The 20,532-nt window shown below is 43.8% G+C and overlaps 1 protein-coding gene and 1 long non-coding RNA gene across 13 annotated transcripts in view; one reads left to right on the top strand and one right to left on the bottom strand.

The window, feature by feature from the left end:
- The window catches only part of Prr14l (proline rich 14 like), a 58,444-nt gene extending 43,083 nt beyond the window's left edge, over positions 1-15,361 (top strand). For all 11 annotated transcript variants that reach the window (XM_034509023.2, XM_076938257.1, XM_076938258.1 and 8 more), the window contains 2 exons: positions 9,827-9,898; positions 11,397-15,361. In XM_034509023.2, coding sequence (XP_034364914.2) covers positions 9,827-9,898; positions 11,397-11,697 — 373 coding nt within the window. In that variant the 3' untranslated portion in view covers positions 11,698-15,361. The remainder of the gene's footprint in view (positions 1-9,826; positions 9,899-11,396) is intronic.
- On the bottom strand, positions 14,370-20,468 carry LOC143443074 (uncharacterized). 2 transcript variants are annotated; one of them, XR_013111788.1, is made up of 2 exons: positions 20,298-20,468; positions 14,370-17,290 (listed from the first exon to the last, which is right to left on the bottom strand). It is a non-coding gene; the product is annotated as an uncharacterized LOC143443074 (long non-coding RNA). The 2 variants fall into 2 exon arrangements; XR_013111787.1 differs by lacking the exon at positions 20,298-20,468 and adding an exon at positions 18,090-19,131.
- Positions 20,469-20,532: the final 64 nt, after the last annotated feature.

Here is a 20,532-nt window from a genome sequence, read left to right as displayed (position 1 = left end):
AAATGCAGAGAATAATGCCAACATTAAGCATTTAGAGTTGCTTCTTGATCACTGAACATATCCAGGGGAGCAGAATACTGGAAATGTACTGGAAGCTACTGTGGCACAAAGCATATGTGGCAAGAACTAATGACTCCTAAGCCAACAGAAAAGGTTACATAGAAGACATGAAAGAACAAACAAAAAAACTCAAGGGGCTGGAGAGATGGCTCAGAGGTTAGGAGCACTGGCTGTTCTTCCAGAGGTCCTGAGTTCAGTTCCCAGCAACCACATGGTGGCTCACAACCATCTGTAATGGAGATCCGATGCCCTCTTCTGGTGTGTCTGAAGACAGCTAACTAACTAAATAAATAAACAAACAAATAAAAAGGATTTAAAAAACCTCGATATAAAGTAAATTTATATTTATATGCACACTGTTCGGTACAGTAGCACATGCCTTTAATCCCAAAACTGTAGAGTCAGTGTTGGGAAGATTTATGTGAGTTCAAGGCTAGCCTGGGCTATATTGTGAGTTCCAAGACTAAATAGACTTTGTCTCAAAAAAAAAAAAAAAAAAAAAAAAAAAAAAAGCATAAAGTAGATGCAAACCAAAAACGAACATATGTTTCTCCCTCCCCTACAACCAGGACAACAATAAAGAACAGCACCCAGCACTCTTTCCAAACCCTGGCAGTGAGTAAAGGGGGAAGAGCTTTGAGAAGTTCAGCCACTTTTGTGGATTTACAGCCTGGATGCTTGGCTACCTGGACGGGCTGGCAACCCTAAGCTGAGGTTCCAGTTTACGGTGGTCCAGGGTTGGTTGTTTAGTGACTTCACCTCATGCCCTGACAGAACAGTGTCCCGACACCGCCTTACCCCGCATCTGTTGAGTGATAATAAGCTCCCTGGTGCCATGAGCTGCATTCCAGCACACCTGGACCTGGGCAGCCCAGATCTCACACTACCAGCCATGGAATCTGCATCTGAGGCACCTGGAGTGATAGCAAGATCTGCAGGTCTGTTCTTTCCCATGGGCCTGTGTGGAAGGAGCCTGGCCCCTTTGGTAATTACAGGGTCTGCCAGCTCTTGCATTTGGCAGTGCAAGATGACTCTGTATAACTGTTCCTTTTTAAAAAATTTATCTATCTTATATGTATTAATGTTTTGCCTGCATATATCTATGTGTATATGTATGCATGCCTAGTATCCAAACAGGTCATAAGAGAGTGTCAGGTGCCCCAGAACTGGATTTGTACATGCTTATGTACTTTCTGGGAATCAACCCTGGGTACTTTGCAAGAGCAACCAGTGCTCTAAACTGATGATCGTCATGAGAGTGAGGTCAAGTGGCTTTGGCCATACTGGCAACCTCTTGGCCACCCCCAGCTAAGAGCATATGGGTCTGAAAATTAATGAAGATGACATGTGTAAACTGTGTTAGTGTCCTCAGCTCCTATTCACAATATAGTCAGCCATTTAAGTGAGGAGGTTTTAGCTTCTGCCAGCTTTGATGACACAGTAAAGCTCTATCAGGAAAAGGACAACTGGGTCTCTTGTGCTACCCACCCTTGAGGACCATGAGGTCACTGTATAGACTTTGTCCTGTAACTCCACTGCTCAGCACCCGCCATCCTACTTTAATACAGTGTGTTTAGTGTCCCTATCTCCTAAGACACAAACCAGGATGACATGCAGTATCTCTGGCTTCAGTGGGGGTTTCTGCTCCAAAACCATTTATGATACTGGTGTCATCTGTCTGGGCCCAGCAGCAGCTTGTGGGATGCTGCCGTCATCTGAGTGTTGGAGGTGGACTCCATTTCCCGTCTGCACCATCTCTGACGGTCCACCTGCATCAGCCTGTTTCCCAGGATGTCAGCTCTGTAGGCAGAACCCATGGGAGGTAGCCTTCTGCTAAATGATGGGGGTGTTGCTTGGAGAAATATCAGTGGCTAGAATCCTAACCTGTGGGCTTTCTCAAATTGGGAAGTTGTGCTTCCACAAAAAATGTCCCAATACTTTGCCAGTTCCAGAGCAGACCTGAAAAAACACCCTCGACCTTCATTTAACTTCTGTTAATTTCATTTAATTTCTGTTGAGTCTTGAGTACAAGTGTGGGACCACACAGCCTTTTACTGTGTCCTGTCCTTGACACAGACCTCAGCAAAGACACAGAGCACAAGTACATACTGGTGCTGTGGGTTTGCTGCAGCAGGGAATGGTGTTGCACTGTAATGGTGCTGTGGTTTGCTGCAGCAGGGAATGGTGTTGCACTGTAATGGTGCTGTGGTTTGCTGTAGCAGGGAATGGTGTTGCACTGTAATGGTGCTGTGGTTTGCTGCAGCAGGGAATGGTGTTGCACTGTAATGGTGCTGTGGTTTGCTGTAGCAGGGAATGGTGTTGCACTGTAATGGTGCTGTGGTTTGCTGCAGCAGGGAATGGTGTTGCACTGTAATGGTGCTGTGGTTTGCTGTAGCAGGGAATGGTGTTGCACTGTAATGGTGCTGTGGTTTGCTGCAGCAGGGAATGGTGTTGCACTGTAATGGTGCTGTGGTTTGCTGTAGCAGGGAATGGTGTTGCACTGTAATGGTGCTGTGGTTTGCTGTAGCAGGGAATGGTGTTGCACTGTAATGGTGCTGTGGTTTGCTGCAGCAGGAAATGGTGTTGCCCTTTGGGGGTGAATGTAGCATTTATAATTGTGATCTGTATATGGAAGGTCTCTGTCCCATGTCTTAGGTTCATAAGGATGTTCAAGAATTTTCTTAAAAATAATTTGATTGTGAATTGTCTGTAATAGGTCCCACTTTCCCAAATTGTAGCTAATTCTTGCATTTAAGATATTTCAAGGGCCAGGCGGTGGTGGCGCACTTGGGCACATCCCAGCACTTGGGAGGCAGAGGCAGGTGGATTTCTGAGTTCGAGGACAGCCTGGTCTACAGAGTGAGTTCCAGGACAGCCAGGACTACACAGAGAAACCCTGTCTTGAAAAACAAACAAACAAACAAACAAACAAAGACATTTCAAAGCTAAATGATTTTCTTTCCCTATAATGTAGGTTTATTTAGAGTAGAGGGATATCTATGTATTCTCTTAGGGATACAAAAATATGAATGGACTAGATGTATTGATTCATGCTTTGATGCCAGCCTGGGATATGTACCAAGTTCAAGGCCAGGCTGTGCTTTATGAATTACTGCCTCAAAAAATAAATAGGGGACTAGAAAAGTGGCTCAGCAGTTAGAGCCAGTGGCTGCTCTTCCAGGGGGCCCAGGTTGCATTTCCAACAGACATACGTGGTGGCTTACAACCACCTGTAACTTCAGTTCTAGAGTATCTGATGCCCTCTTCTGGGCTCCATGGGCTCTTGCATGTTTCTGGTACATATACATACACTCAGGCATATTCATAAAAATAAGTAAAATAAAAACAAATGGGAAAAGACATAAACTCCCAGATGAGTAAGGTGGCCCAGTGGGTAAAGTGTTTGACAGGAAAACCTGATGTCTTGATCTTTTTACTCCTGGAACCCATATTAAGATAGAAGAAGAAAACTATTATTTTCTGACCTTCAGGTGCATGCCATAAACCACACATGCGCTTGCACACATTATACACACACAATAATTACAAATTAATTAAAAGACGTGATCCTCTAAAGGGAGACTTGTCACAGACCATACATTCTTAGGAAGGCTGCAAATCTGCTCTTCAGTGAGGAGCAACAGACCTTAGATGGTCCCCTCCAAAGCACTTCAGTGTGTCTATGCACCACAGATCTATGGTCTTAATGTTTTCATAGGTGTCATGACCTTAAAGGCTGGACAGAGGGTTGAGAGTTGAAGCAATATCTAGCACAGTGTTTGCAGCCTTCCTCATGTTGTGTTGTGACTTTTTTTTTGGGGGGGGTGGGGGGGGGTTGGTTTTTTGACCTTAAAGGCTGGACAGAGGGTTGAGAGTTGAGGCAATATCTAGCACAGTGTTTGCAGCCTTCCTCATGTTGTAACTCTTTAACATAGGTTCTCATGTGTGGTGATCCCTAGCTATAAAATTATTTCATTGCTACTTCATAACTGTTATTTTTCTACCATTACGAATCATAATGTAAATATCTGATATTTAGGATAGCTGGTATTCGACCCCTGTGAAAGGATTGGTTAGCCCCTGATGGAGTTGAGAACCACTGATCTAGCACATTTCCCCAATGGTTTGTAGATCTGGAAGATTGTGGTGCTTCCAGGGGCATCATAATACCAACTAACCACAAGTGAGTCATCCCCACTTTATGCCCACAGAAGAAATGTTGCTAACCTCATTTAAACAAATTCTGTTTCAGCAACAACAACAACAACAACAACAACAAATTTTTAAGTTAAAAGAAGCTGGGTAGGGAGGCATGTACCTGTAATTTAGGTTCTTGGGAGGACTGAGGCAGGGGGTTTGTGAGTTTAAGGATAGCCTGGACTAAATAGTAGTACCCTGTCTCAAATCAAAACCAAAAGGGGAAAAAAAAAAGTTAAAGGGATGTTAACTTTTGTTAACAAACTCACAGTCAAATAAATAAATGAGAGGGAGATATAGTTTTACCATGGAAGGAACAGACAGTGATCAAATCTGAAAAGACCTCAGGTTGTAAGAGCCAATAGAGAATGCAATGAACATTTCAGGGAATACAAATGGACCAAAACATGAGTCATACAGCAAGGCACACGTAAAAGCAGCCAGAAAGATTGCAGATGGCTTGAACACTGACTGTCTGTGCATGCCAAGCAGGCGCTGAACCACAGAGCAGCACTCTTTCTCAACTCTCATGTTCAGTGTTGCCTTCATGGTACAGGAGGGGTTTGCTTTCTGCAGCATTGCCAAAAGCAGGCCTTGTGTGACTGCGGGTAGTGTGCTACTAAGCTACGCCCTGCTCCTTCTCTCCTTTGATTTCTGTTTTATTCTGAAAGTTTTGTTCCAGTGTTTTCTGGTGTTCACCTGTTATATTTTCTTCTATATAACCTGTTACTCATCTTTGGAGGTTTGTGTTTCTTAATACTATCTATAATTTTAGAAAGTCCACGCAATGGGAATGTAGCTCTGGGATAGTCTGGCATGTACAAGGAGCCAGAGTTGATCATTAGTGTGTAACATCTCTGAGAGGAAAGGTATCCAGGCAATCTAAGTCACACCTCACGACAAACCTCACACAAAAGATTTACTGGGAAAGACCCAAGAACTTGACTGCCTCTGCTTGAGAGAAGCGCAGCAAAGAACTGAGCAGTAAGCAGGTTTTGTATAGGATGTATGGTGTATCAGAATAGCTGATAGCAACTTGGAAGTCCATTGATTGTATTGTATTTCTGCCTTCATTCATCTTCCCTTTAAACTTCATAAGGGGCCACCAGTTATCTAAGCTTTAGTCTGCTTCTTTAAGGGTTAGGGTTAGTGAGTGCTTGTGATGCGCCTGACTGTCTGCAGAGGAAGGATCCCTCTACTCTTTGCTTAGTGTTCCTCTATTATGCTATGGTCTGAATGTTTGAGGCATCCATATTTCATGTGTTGAAACCTCTTGAACTTGTTTTTATTGAAACCAAAAGACAGGAAGATATAAGTTTCCTTTAGAGGAAATGTTCTCAAGTATACACTCTGCTAATTCCTGGGTATGTACAAGGTAACATTTCAGAGCACTTCTGAACAGACACCTTTCACCTTCCTTGTAACAACCCACCACCCACCAGAGGTAGTGGAAAGGAAAGGATATGGGGGAAGTGGACCTGTTTAGAAAGGTTCTTTGTATTAACGCCTGTCTGTGCTGTTTGGAAATCAGCAGTTCATTTCACAGGTTAGGAGGCAGCAACAGCTCAATCCATTCACAAACTCCTCACGGATACACCAGCAGTCCAGCTCGGTAGAGTCAGGTTAGCAACAGTGGTGATACAATCTAGCAGAGACAGCCAGACCTCAGCCTCAGTTCAAGTCAGCAGGAAGGACCAGCAGGAACACCAGGAGAAGTTCTCAGCTGTGTCTCTCTCAGGGAATCGAAGATCAGTGAAGACAGAAGACCCTTGCACAGCTAGCTGTACCAGCAAGCCAAGCTCTGTCTCTGTCACTTCATGGAGTCCAATGACTCCAGTGTTGGGGTGGAGATTCACTGAATAGCTCTGTAGCCTAACCCAAAATGGTAAAACAGTAAGCTTCCAGTTCAGTTAGAGATCTTATCATTTATACCCTCCAAACATCACATGTCCTCCATGTGCCTTGCCTCAGAACGTGCATCCAATCAGCCCAAGTCCAAGGAAGTGGCAAGAAACTTCAGCACACCACCAGAAGTTTTTTTGGTGTGGTTCTTCTCTTTATGGTGTCCCAACAAATGCAGCTCAACTATGAAATGTATGGTGGACTAATACATGTGTGTCATTAGCAAAGAATCTATTATCACATGTCCTTTCATGTGGTTGCTTTATCAGAACAGCCTCTCTCCTGTGTCTGCTTCAGTGGTATGTTCCTTCATGTGTTTGCCCCAGCAAAATACTATCCAACTGACTTTCCAGAGAACCCTTCAAGTTTCCAATTCAAGGACCTGAGTTCAATAACAAACACCCACCTAAAAAAATTGAACATGGCCACACATGCTTGTGACTCCAATGTTGGGGTGGAGATTCACTGAATAGCTCTGTAGCCTAACCCAAAATGGTAAAACAGTAAGCTTCCAGTTCAGTTAGAGATCTTGTCATTTTGTTTTAAGATTTTTTTTTTAAATTATGTGTGTATATCCTTGTGTATGTATATTAACTATCAATGTGCAGGATCTGCAGAGAACAGAAGGCATCAGATCCCTAGGAACTGGAGTTAGAGCTGTGCACTATCATGTGGGTGCTAGAAATTGAACCCCAGCCATGAAAGAGCAACAAGTGCTCTTAATTGCCAGCCATCTCTCACCCTAAGAAACCTTGTCTGAAAGGAGTAAGGTGAACAGAAATAGTTTCTGCATGCACAGAGATGAGCACATACCCTCGTAACCTGTACGTGTACTGCACACATACCAAAATGTATTTAAAATAGTTGAAATGGCCAAGCATGATACTAGTGCATGCATGTAATCCCAGTTCTGTAGACACTGAAGCAGAGTTTAAGGTCAGCTTGGGCTGAGATTGTCTTTGAAAAAACAAGTTTAATGGCAGATATCATGCTTTTGGAAGTTTACTATAAAAATTATATGAAGCTACAGTAATCCTGACAGCACGATAATAGCATTAAGGGTAGATTTCTAAGGAGATGATACAGTGAGAGCCTAGATGTAAACATCTAAAATTAGTTGATTCCACCAAAAACTCCATGGCAATTCAGGGGGAAGAGAGTCTTTCTAACAAGTGGTGCTGGGTTGCCATATGTAAAATTGGATCCCATGTACAAAAGTTAGCTCAAAAATCAATCAACCTCCAACTACATAGCCGGGTCTGGTTGGTAGGTAGATGGTTGATAGAAAATTAGAAGACGGCAAGCTGTAATAAAATAGATGCAAAATATATTTCCAATTTAAGAAATCCAAAAAGGACTATTACCCAGAATATACAACTCCTCCTCCCTCTGTCCAGTGGTATTTAGGATCAAACCTGGGTCCTTATTGCATAGCTAGGGAAGTCCCATACCATTGAGCTGTATACTTGTGTCTTATATCCTATTTTAAAGCTCAGTAAGAAAAGGAACCACCCAATTCAAAAATGTGCAAAATTCCTGAACTTAGATCTTGTCAGAAGAGGAAACAGATATCTGAAAGGCTGGCCAGTGTTGTATCATTGTGGATTTACACACTAAAGCAAGGACAGACTACTGTACACTGTTAGAATAGCTAAAGAAAGCACACAGTAACGTTGCTGGGCACAGAGCAGCAGGAAATCAAGTTTATTGCGGGTGAGCATGCAGTTAAGTGAGTATGTTCTGACCATATATTACAGCACTCAGTTAGGGTGTTGGTTGGTTTGTTTGTATGGTTTTTCAAGATAGGGTTTCTCTGTGTATAGCCCTGGCTCTCTTGTGACTAGTTTTGTAGACCAGGCTGGCCTTGAACTCAGAGATCCGCCTGCCTCTGCCTCCCGAGTGCCGGTTTTAAAGGCATGTGCCATCACTTTAAATTCATTAGATTTTATCTAAAGTTGAAAATGTACATTTGCGTCAGCTTTACTTATGAGTGCCTAAACCTAGATGTGAGCAGAGTGTACTTTAATAGGGACTGGATAAACCAGTATATCCAGACAATATTTTTTGCTAAAAAAGACATTACTCATATAGTCCCAGCCTTAGGCTGAGGTAATCAAAAGCTTGTAGCTGGTAATGAAAAGACCTGAGTGCAGTCTGCAGAACCCAGATGAAACATGCCAGCTTTGGTGACACAAGCTTAGAATTTCTAAACTGAAGAGCCTGGGGTTCACCGGCCTGCCCAACTGTCTATCCTAATCCATGAGCTGAGATGGGTTCTGAAAAGAGGTAGGCAGGATTCCCAAGGGTGTTGTCCAAGGTTGTCCCTAGTCTGCACACAAAAATAAAAAGCAATTTTTGAAAGCCAGAAACATGGCTCCAGGTAAACGAAACTGATGGGTGGAGTTCAGTTTCTGAGACCCATGTGGTAAGAGGAGAGAACCAACACAGATTATCCCCTTACCTCCCTACACACAATATAATTTTAAAAAATGATTGTACATTTACTTATTTTATATGTAGGCACACATGGTATATTCTGTCATGTGTGTTCCAGGTGTTGAAATCAAGTCGTTTATTGGGCTTAGTGATATCACAGTTACCCTCTTGAGCCATCTCACTTATTTAAAAAATGAAATAGACTTGGGTCCAAGTATAGTGGCTCATGCCTTTAATCCCAGCACTCAGGAAGCAGAGCCAGGCAGCTCTCTCTGAGCTTGAGGCCAGCCTGGTCTACATAGTGAGTTCCAGGACACCTAGGGCTTTGTAGAGAGACACTGTCTCAAAAACAAAACAAAAAACCAAACCAAAACAAAAACCCTTGAGGGGCTGGTGAGACTGGAGAGATGACTGAATTGTTAAAAGCATTGGGTGTTCTTGCAGAGGACATGGCTTCAATTCTCAGCACCTATATGATGGCTCACAACTGTAGCTCAAGTTCCAGGGGGCCCATCACCCTCTTCTGACTTCTCCAGCACATAGTGCACAGATATACATGGAGGTAGAACACCCACATACTTAAAATAAACCTAGGGGCTAGGTATGGTGGTATAGGTCATTAATCCCAGCACTCAGGAGGCAGAAGCAGAGGAATCTCTGAGTTCAAGGCTAGCCTAGACTACAGAGGGAGTGCCAAGATAGCCAGAGCTACACAGAGAAGCCCTGTCTTATCAATAAATGGATGGATGAATGAGTGAATAAATAAACCAACCAACTCACCCGATAAAAGTTGATTGTGTTCATTAAATTCTTGCCAGCCACTAAAGCTTATCATTTCCAAGCCATGAAGAATAAAGCATATGTGGCTGGGTTAATGGCAGGGCACTTGTCCAACATTCACAAGGCCCAGCACTGCTAATGGAGAGAAAGCATCTGGGCGCAGTCTCAAGCGTGTAACCCCAGCTTTCAGAGGGTAGGAGCATCTGACTGGGCTACCTAGTGTGACCTTGTCTCATAGAACCCAAAATGAAGAGGAAGGCACCCTGGCACAGGATGCAGCTGGTGTGAGGCTGTAGTAGAGTCCTTCCCTGGGGTGCCAGGGCCTGAGTCTTTTCTGCATTTCTAGTGGCCGGGAGTAGGATGAACACTTTTTCTCTTGAAAGCACGTGTGACAGTGACAGCAGGAATGATTTTTTTTTTTTTTTTTTTTTTTTTTTTTTGGTCTTTGCAGGTTAAAGAAAAAGGAGTTTAGTTTAGAGGAAATCTATACAAACAAGAATTACAAGTCTCCTCCTGCGAGCAGGTAAGTCCTGCAGCTGGGCTCGGGGCGGTGCTGGAATGGGTGCTGGAATGGTTGATGCCTCTCACCTTTTTCGGGTTTTAACTCAGCTCTACCCAGATTGAGTGGACATCTGTTGTTTGTTTTTTGTGGGGCAGTCTCATTGTGCATGTTTAGCTAGCCTAAAATTTACAGATCCACCTGCTTCTGCCTATGGAAAGCTCTGTATTACAGGTGGCCCCGTATCCAGCCCAGTGTTGGGCTTTAGAAGTACAGAATTGGGTTCTGCATTCTTGTATTGGGGTCAGTGATATGAAATGTCTGTGGGATTTGGGCCCACGTCACTGTCTGTGTGCTTTGCAGGTGTGTCTTGTTGAATATACACTGCCATATTTCATCTGGGCTTGTAGTTACTGCTTCAGCCATGATCTCAGCCCATATACTGATGTGGTGTCACTTGACCTGCTCTGGGTCTAAAGTCAGTTCAAAGCAGTGACAGGCACTAAATTGCCTGATTTGTCTGGGTTGAAGGAAGAGAGTCCTGGTATTTTATCCCAGGACTCTGGACATGGGTTCTGCCTGGAAGGCATTTCTTCCTCGAAGCCCATTCCTTGCAACTTTGCTAGGTAACTGGAAAGATGGAACAGCCGAAAGTGTGCGTTATTAGGGTGCTCACTGAACTTAGGGCCATTCTTTACAAGGAAATAGAATACATAGCTGTTGAAACCGAATCAGACAATGTTAATTAAGGGAAAAAAAACTTCAGGGTCTTTTGTAGGTAAAAGTCCTGTGTGCAGGACAGTGCATTTTGTTTGTCTACTGGATGTATGTACCACCGGTTACCAAATTCTAGGCCTGAGTCAAGGCTTGCCCCCAAATCAAGTGACCGTCCTTCAGCCTCCATGGTAGTTGAGATCACAGACTAGCATCACCACACCTGTCTTTCCTTTCTTTAAGACCGTGCTGATATTGTAGCCCAGGCCCCTCATATGTCTTAGACAAACGTTCTATGGCTGATCCCAGCCACCAGTGTTCATTTGTTTTATTTTTTATTTTGTGGTTTGTGAGCTAATAGCTTTGTTCACAGAAAGAAAACCCGAAACAAACTTGTGGTAGAGATCCATACTGCTCATGGAGTTTAAAAGACTCGCTGTCTTGGTCATGGTGTGGTAGTGTATGCGTAATCCCTACACGTGGGAGGCAGAAGTAGAGGGCTCAGGAATCATCTTGGCTAAATATGGAGTTTGAGACCAGCCGGGGCTGTGACAAGCAATGACCCAGTGTCAGCTGCCATGGAGAGTGTTTACAGAACCAGGAGTCAGTGGCATTATAGTGAGGAACGAGCCTCAGTCTTGCTGTGCACCCTTCAGTTCTAACTTTTCACTTGTGCACATAGTTATAAACACACATATGCTTTTTCCCATGCATAGAAACAGCGACTGGTCACAGGACACAGTTGAGTTGGGAGTCAGTGCAGGCAGCTTTGGGCTGTTGGTGATTCTGATTTGTGCTCTGTCCTTAGGTGTTTAGAGACCATCTTTGAGGAACCCAAAGAACGAAATGGTACCCTGATCTCTGTCAGCCAGCAGAAAAGGAAGCGTGTTCTGGAATTCCAGGATTTTACAGTCCCTCGAAAGAGACGAGCTCGAGGTAAGGTGAAGCTGACCGGCAGCTTCACCAGGGCCCAGAAGGCGGCTCTGCAGACTCAAGAGCTGGATGCTCTTCTGATTCAAAAGCTGATGGAACTGGAGACCTTTTTTGCCAAGGAGGAGGAACAGGAGCATCAGCCAACTGCTGAGAACAGTTCAGGGTCTTCATTTTGAACTTTTGCAGACCTCCCTGGAAGAGGTTCCCTGATTTTAAGCCCTGTGCCCAAACCACTCATGATGCCCAGCCCATGAATTTTTACTTATTTCAAGGTGCAGCCTTTTTAGAAGCTGGTGAAGAAGGGCCCTCTAACTGTACTGCTGAGTATAGAGCCTCAGGAATGCTCCTTTCTCCTGGGAGTGGTCCTGAATGATATCAGGCCACCTCCTTCCCATCTCCCATCACAGGTGGGAAAGCCACACATCTTAAGCAACACTAGGAATCTAAGGACTCGGGGTCTGTGTGTCCACAGGAAAGCTCCTCTCCGTTTATGGTGCTGCTCGCCCAAGATGACTTAGAAACCTGGCCTGGGGGAGGACCTGGCTACCTGGCCTGTGTGTTCTCACCAGCTTGTTCTGGTGATTGAGAAAGATGAACTGGTGTGTTTCCTGACTTTGATTCTGTCTGCCCAGGACCTTTATTCTGAGAGAATGTGTGTTTGTATGTGTTTGTGGCTTTTCCCCATCTTTTCTCCCATCTGTGACTGCGGGTCACTAGTGCCAGAGGAGCCCGTCCAGGCCCCAATGTAAGTTGCACTTTTTAATGTTATGGTGTTGATTATTTTCATTTTTTTTCTTTTTTGTTTTTGTATTATTGCTGCATGTTTGGGGTCTCTAAATGTGATTTTAAACCATTTTGTAAGACATTAAGGAGAAAGACAACACATGTCTTAAGAGAATATATGACAGGCATTGACCAGCACATGGAGGGGCAGTGTTCCCATTCATGTGTTCCAGGCAGCCCCTCCCCCTCCAGTTTTTCATGTAGCTCACTAGAGGAAGCACTTTTTCACCCTCCTTCTCAGTCCTGCCCACTGAATACATATATTTGTTTAGTGACATACATAAAAGCAGATTTCTTTTATAACCACTTAAAAACTGTTAAGGTGTAGTGTGGTTTTCTCTGAAATGTTGGTATGTGATGAAGTTAGGAGCAGTGGTGTTAAAGGCTGGCCAAGAGCATTTTCAGCTGCTTGAATGCCTGGTTCTGCAAAATGCCAGAGCCAGCGCTCTCGGAGTACATGCTTCATGTACTCTAGCCTCTTTTGTAAAACCTATTGGAAATGTTTGCATGCTAGAAGTAGCACAGTTTCTAGGTTTGTGCCCAGAGGTGTCTGCAGGCGGTAGGCTGACATTGTCTGTGCAGCAGGCCCTCAGAGCTCACCCTCCCACTGTGTCCTCACCCTGCTCCCTCCTCTCCTTGTGTTTTCTCATCCCAGTATCTCTCCCATTCATTCTTTATACCTAGCACTCAGAATTCAGAGAGTCCGAATATCTGGCTGATGGGTAAGATGCTCAGGCTAGCTGCTGACCAGTGGTCATTTCTTCCCATTCTCCTAACCTGGTCCAGGGACATAACCCTGTGTCTGTAAAGAAGAGTGAGCAGTGCTGTTCTGGAATGTTGGCCAGTGCTCCTAGGATTCTTTCATTCCCCGTTTGTCAGTGGCTAGGGAGGAGGGGTGCCAGATCGGGGTCTTTATGTGCCTTTCCTTTGCAGGTTGGTGGTCTGGGCTACCCTGAAACAGTAAACTGGACATGAACAGGGGAAACACACCATGTCCTTCACCTCCTCAGCTATTTAAATAAGTTGACACACACCTGCTTTTCTGTGGAGACTTGAAGGTCATGACTCTGTGATAGAACAGAGCAGGCTAGATTGCATGCTGGCCCTCAGCAGTGATGCACATCCTGTTTTACACATGCTGCCCGGACCAGATACATGTGACCTGTGTTCACTACAGGGAATGGAATGAGTTACACATTGTGCCCTTCTACAAATACATCTAAGACATTGTACATTAGACAGCTTGCAAGCTAGTGGGCAGTAAATAGCCATTTGTCAGTTTTACCACCACCGTCACTGGGGCATCCAGATCACCCAGGAGACAACAGGTGAGGTATGCACAGCTGTGGCACCACCAGCATACAGACCTTCATTCAGAATTTGTCCCTGACTGATGTGGCATGTGAAAGGCTGGAAACACTGGTCTGGACTATTAGCATCTTGGAGCACAGGACTAGAGAGACCCAACTCCATCCTTGTCCTGGGAATGGAGGAGAAAAACTGCCTCAAGGCCAGCTTGGCTTGCCCTCTGGCAAAGGCCATTCTGCTTCAACTAAGAGACTCAGCCACACCTGTCTTACCATTATGTTTCACAGCAGTCAGCCAGCCTCAGGGACACCTTAGTGTCCTTGGAACCTGTGGTCTCTGACCATGACTGGAAGTAGTGGCTGCTGGCATGTCACCTGCCATAACTATAGATTGGTTCTGTGATGGGAATTGGTAAAGTTTCTGAGCATGGGGATTTCCCACCTAAGTGAAGAGAAGCTGCATTAAGCACAATGTGCCTAGTTGTAGCTCACCTCCAGAAGTTTAGTGTTTTAATGGTCCAGCCAGATGGCAGCCATTTCCTTGGCCACCTTTCAGTTTCTCTCTGGAGCAGCCTCCTCCCTCACTAGTGCCTGTCTTCTTTTCCTCCCCTGTTGTCCCGTTCTGCCTCTCTCCATCCATCTAAATGTACCTCATCACCCGTTAAAGCAGATTGTCTGTCTTCCTGCTGCCCTTACTGTAAGAGCTAACCAGGAGGGAGGTGCAGTGGGAAGAGATGTAGCTTTTGCCTTACTCGAGCCTGAAGTGCTCAGAAACTCATGCTGTGAATTCTAAACTATGTGCTCCTCCAAGAGCTGTGAAAATCATGACTTTTTTTTCCCCCCACAATTTTGCCTGAAAGGGTCTTTTGTGAGGGCTCCAGAGCCAACCTGAGGTCAATTCTAGATCCTACACTATGAGCATCCTTCCCCTGGGTGTCTCCCTGCCCACCAGGCTATGAGCAGCAGCAAGTCTGCAGGGCTATGGCAGCAGGTCCAGGGCTGCAGTGCAGCCAAGTGGACACAGCCCTCGATCTCCCCAGGCTGGGGCTCCATCTCCTCTATACTATGTGCATTAAGATCTGTGCAAGACCAACTTTTAGGTCGTGATACTTTCCTCCTGGTACCTGGGGGGAGGGGAGTATGCAGTTGGTGCTTTCTTTAATATCCTTGGTTTGTTTCTATAGCCTTCCCCTGGTATCATGAAAAGGGCCTTTTTAATGACCACGTTATGGGTGGCTGTATCCAAAGTATAAATAATTGGCCAGAGGTATGGAATGGCCTCACCTGAATACCTGTCAGGAGAGGGCTACTTTCCTGGACTGAACTTCTATATAGAACTGGCTAGGAAGGAGACTTAAATTTTGTTCAAATCACAATTAATTAATATTCCAATTTAGCTGCACTTTGACCAGCAAAAGCTATCTTGGTTGTGAAGCTGAGGTCCTCATCTGGTCGCCATCCAGCCCAGCATGCTAAACTCTGAGGCTTCTTCTGTCTTTATAATAAGACTGGTGTTGGCTGGATTTTAATTCTCAACAAGAGGCCCCCTTGAGCTAGGATCTGGGCCAGTAAGTTGCTGTCCCAATTGTTCCTGTATTATCATGGCTGATAGTTCGGTGAGATGTGTTCATCTTTGGTAACGCTAGTATACATGATACCCTACAGTTCCTTTTCTGTTTGATAGTTTGTGACTCTAAATGCCCACTGTTACATTAATTAATTTATGGAAATAAATTTTTCTTGAAAACCATTCAGATAATTGTCAAGGCTATTTTGTTCTTTAGGGCTTGGTAGTAGATTTGAATTTTACCAGTAAAATTAGACACTCAGATTAGATACGCTCCCCACCTTATAGGTGTGCTTGCATCTCCTGTGCCAGGACCTCCCTCACATTCCTATATGGTCATCTCCATCACGTCATCCAGATCTTTGCATTCCCAGATCATTGGTCTTGAACATGGTCCCCTCCCATTCCATATTTGCTGCCTGCACAGCCCAAGGCTTTTTGTTATGGCTCCACCTCCCTGTCTGTGCTAATAACTGTAACAAAAGCTCTTCAAGATCAGGACCTTTTATTTTCTTAGCTCTAGTCCCTCCTGGTCTCTTTGGTACCTAGAACAATGTTTGATATTTATAGCTGTTTACCGCCTGCCTAAACATCGCTTTGGTCAATAAATTGCACATTACCATAAGATGGTAATGGAGCTGAAAAATTCCTGTGGCCTAGCTAGGTCACAGCTGTGAAGATGTGTTTTACTCAGGTCTTGGTGTTGGTGCAAACAAGCCAGTGCATTGCCAGTCTTGTAAAAATGTAGCACAGTTGTGTATAGTACATACTTGACAGTGCTAATAAATGGTTTACTGACCTATGTAAGGTTTTAATTATATTACAGTACACTCTTGTTTTTATTTGTCTATCTGTCTATTTACTTATTAAGAAAGAGTCTCACTTAAAAAAATTAAAAAAATAATAAAAAAAAAAAAAAGAAAGAGTCTCACCATGTTGTCCTGGCTGATCTGGAACTCACTATGTAGACCAGGCTGGCCTTGAACTCACAGAGTTCTGCTTGCTTCTGCCTCCTGCATACTGGGATTATAGGTGTGTGTTACAATGCCTGGCTAAGAATATAATCATAGTAAAAAGTTAAAAAATTGACTACCAGGCAGCAACCTCAGCACCTCATGTTCAGAGCACCAAAAGGCCACAGGGTCCAGGCACCTAGTTGAGTGGTAAAGCAGGTGCCTTGGGTGCACAGCGGCTCGAGGTCCAGCTCCAGTTCTAGCCTCTCCCTCTGAACACAGCCTCACGAATGATAGCTCTGTACCATCTAGGGTTGTGTGAATGCACTACTGGCATTCACAGTTTGACCTTCATACAAAGAAAGCACCTAAGCCTATAAGGAAGCATTTCTCAGACTGTCCCTGTGCGTGACCAGGTGATGGCACCTCAGAACGGCTTCACGAATGAGTAGCTTTCCTGTGTGCATGGAGCACAAACCTGGCCACGTCCATTTCAAAAGCCTTTTTTAATATTTGAAGACTGGTTAATCTCTCCTCTCTCATGTGTAGTCATTGCTCAGGTTCTGATAATACTGTGTCTGGCTCTGTGCAACTCCAGGAGCAAACATGCACTGCGGGACTGGCACCATCTGATTGGTTGTGGCTCATTGGAAGTGGCATCAAGGTGGAATCACCTATTTGGGTATACAAGTTGGATATGTAACTTGTGTAGGAATCCTATAGGTCTGTCTCTCTCTCTCTGTCTCTCTCTCTGTCTCTCTCTCTCTCTCTCTCTCTCTCTCTTTCTTTCTCTCTGTGTGTGTATGTGTATGTGTCTGTGTGTGTGTCTGTGTCAGTGTGTGTGCAGAGTTGATTCTTTGTTTTTACCATGTGGATTCTGGGGACTGACTTTGAATCTTACAGCATAGCAGCAAGTATCTTCCTGTGGAGCCATCTTTTATATTTCTTTAAAACAAAATATATTGTGGTGTGGATTAATTCAGTTTGATAGAGTGTTTTCTAGCAATCAAGAAATCCTAGGTTTTAACCCAATACCACATTAACCAGGTGTGATGAATACCTTCACTTCCAGCATTGTAGAGGTGGAGGATCAGCAGTTCAAGGTTATATTCAGCTACATTGTAAGTCCAAGACTTCCATAGGCTAAATGATGGTCTGCCTTAAAAAAAAAAAAAAAAAAAAGAAGAAGTTCCTGAAATGCAGAGAACAAATAACAAGCACCCACATTTCCACCCTCTGTAACTAATAAGAATTGGCATTGTTCTTTTGATACCAGCCCAGTTCAGAACTCAAGTTATACTCCTAACCAAACTCCTACTGAGCTATCACGCCCTGTTATGTCTCCTTATTCTATACCTTTGTTGCCCTTGGGTCCCCTATTGCTCTCTTCCATTTCTCTCTCCCTCTATTACTCCATAAAGAACTCAATCCAGATACTTTGCTTTATATTTAGCCTCTAGATTACCATTAGTATTTGTATCTTCATTGTTTCCCAAGGCCCACATTAAAAAGCTTGGTCTCAGCCTATAGCTCAGAGGAATGGGGCCAAACAATTAAGAGGTGGAGCATATGGTGTCTATGGTGGCAGCAGCCTTTAATCACAGCACATGGGAGGCAGAAGCAGGTGGATCTCTGTGAGAGCAAGGCCAGCCTAGTGTACAGAGAGACTTCCAGGACAACCAGGACTACACAGAGAAATTCCATTTCTAAATAAATACATGTCAGGCAACTCCTGAAACAATTAAATGCTTCTAAAGTCTGTACCTGAGATAAATGAAAACACTTGACCATAAAAACTTGTATATGAAAGCTTATAGCAGCTGTACTTATCACTGAAAACACACTGTCTTAGGATGTCTAATGCTGTGGTGAAACACCATGACCAAAAACTTGGGGAGGAAAGGGTTTATTTGGCTTCCATATTCTGAGTCACAGTTAATGGGAGAAAGTCAACTCACGCAGGACTGGAACCTGGAGGCAGGAGCTGAAGCACAGGCCATGGAGGGGTGCTGCTTACTGGCTTGCTCTCCATTGCTTGCTCAGTTTGCTTTCTTACAGAATCCAGGACCACCAGCCCAGGGATAAGCACTTCCTACAATGGGCTGAACCTTTCCCCATTAATTAATTAGTGAGAAAATGCACTGCATGCCTGCCTACACCCAGATCTTTAGGAGGCATTTTCTCAACTGAGGTTCCTCCTCTCAGATGACCCTAGTTTATGTTAAGTTGACATAGAACTAGCCAGCATATACACTGATTTAAATATGCAAGAGTATACACATTATGGTATTTCAGAACAGCTTGGGCTACATATCATGATCCTGACTCAAAAATAGAAAGAACTGAGAGCTGGAGAGTTGAATCGGTGGTTAAGAGCATGCACTGTGCTTCCAGAAGATCTGATTTTGGTTCCCAGAACCCATGTCAGGCAGCTCATATACAACTCCAGCTCTGGGAGCACCTGCAAGCTTGCGACATATCTGCATACAGATACATAATTTAAAGTAATAATAAATCTTAAAAAATAATTAGGGGCTAGAGAGATGGTTCAATGGTTAAGAACATATGATAGATGCTCTTACAGAAGGCTCAGGTCCAGTTTCCAGTACCCACAGGATGGTTTACAACCCCAGTTCCATGAGAGCTAACCATACATATATGTGGTGCATATACATATAAACAGGCAAAACATACTCATTACATAAATAAGTATAACTTGGCCATACTAACAGAAGTAATAGAAATAATAGAAAAATAACATGCTTAATTGATGCAAGAAAAGTAACTTTTTAATTTTAAAGTTCTGTTGTCTTGTGTTGTTCCCTGTGCTTTTGGTGTAATAGCCAAGAAGTCATTGTCAAAATATAAAATTTCTCAGGGGTTAGAGAGATGGCTCAGTAGTTAACAGCACTAACTGCTCTTCCAGAGGACCCGAGTGTGAGTCTAAGTACCTCACTGATTAGCTCAGACTCCTTGTAACTCCAATTACAAGAAATTCAATTCTTTCTGGCCACAACCAGCACCTTCACACATTCTATATATAATATATATATATATATATATATATATATATATATATATATATCTCCATTTTTAATTTTTATGTGCATGGGTGTTTTAACTGCATATGTTCTGCTCACAACTTGCATGCCTGGTGCCCTCAGAAGCCAGAAGAACATGGGATCTCCTGGAACTGGAGTTATAGAACCATCTGGGTGCTGGGAATTGAACCAGGTCCTCTATAAAAGCCATCTCACTGCCTCTTTTTATTATAAAGGTGTTTTTAGTTTTGCTCCTTTAAAAAAAAAAAAAGGTACAGTACATTTATACCATGTTTTCTAAAGAACTGAAAAAAGTACTGTTACATAAAACTAGTTTAGTTGGGTTTTTTGTTTGTTTTTGTTGTTGTTTTGTTAAAACAGGGTCTAGGTAGCCCAGACTGGCCTGGAATTCAGGACACTCCAAAATGCTAGGACTCCAGCATTATTTTGAAATAACTTAGATCAATCCTTTGAATTACAAAACTCAATTCCATACCAATATTATGTTGTGTTTCTTTTTTAAGCTCTTGAAAAGTACGATTAAGGGCAGGTTCAGCCATTTTTTCTAGGGCCTTAAAAAGGGTCGAAATGCTCAAGTCATGGGTTTTGACGTCAATGATGTAGAAACACTGGATTTTCTATCATACAATTTGTGAGCCTTTTGCGGGGTTAATGTGTCCTTGAGAAAGTTGCTTAACCTCGCTGACTTGTTTAAAATGGTAATAATAACCCAAGGGCTGGGGCTGGAGAGATGGCTCAGTGGTTAAGAGCACTGGGTGCTCATCCAGAGATCCTGAGTTCAATTCTCAGCAACCACATGGTGGCTCAAATCCATCTATAACGGGTTCTAACGCCCTCTTCTGGTGTGTCTGAAGACAGCAACAGTGCACTCACATATACATAAAATAAACAAATAAATCTTTAAAAAAAACAAAACAAAACAAACAAACAAACAAACAAACAAAAAACCCAAGGGCTGGCTGTGGGTCTCCAAGTCAGCGCTTAGGGGAAAAAAAAAACTGTTAGGAACCAATGAAAATTCGTTTTCCCCTCATAACTGCAAAAAACGGGAGAAAGCACCATCACCAGGAGGAGCCTGGTTTGACAGCTTCCCATATTTCTTACGTAAACCCCTCGCCTCCAGAGCCCCATCAATGAGATAAGACTAGAATAGATGCTCCGCTCCAAGGGATCCAACGCTTTCTGGCCTCGGAGGGCGCCGACATGCAGGTGACGGGCACACACAGCGTGACTGAGCACAAGGTGGCTCACACTTTTCGGGCTCAGGAGCGGCGTATCCCAGTGAACTGGCGCGCCTGCCCACCCTCTCCGCCGGGGTGGTTCCGGCGCCGGCGGCGGT

The sequence above is a fragment of the Arvicanthis niloticus genome, chromosome 7 (genome assembly GCF_011762505.2).
Source record: "Arvicanthis niloticus isolate mArvNil1 chromosome 7, mArvNil1.pat.X, whole genome shotgun sequence".
In the NCBI taxonomy this organism is placed as follows: domain Eukaryota; kingdom Metazoa; phylum Chordata; class Mammalia; order Rodentia; family Muridae; genus Arvicanthis; species Arvicanthis niloticus.
The sequence above is the reverse complement of the archived record's forward strand: the minus strand, read 5'-3'. Positions and strand labels throughout refer to the sequence as shown.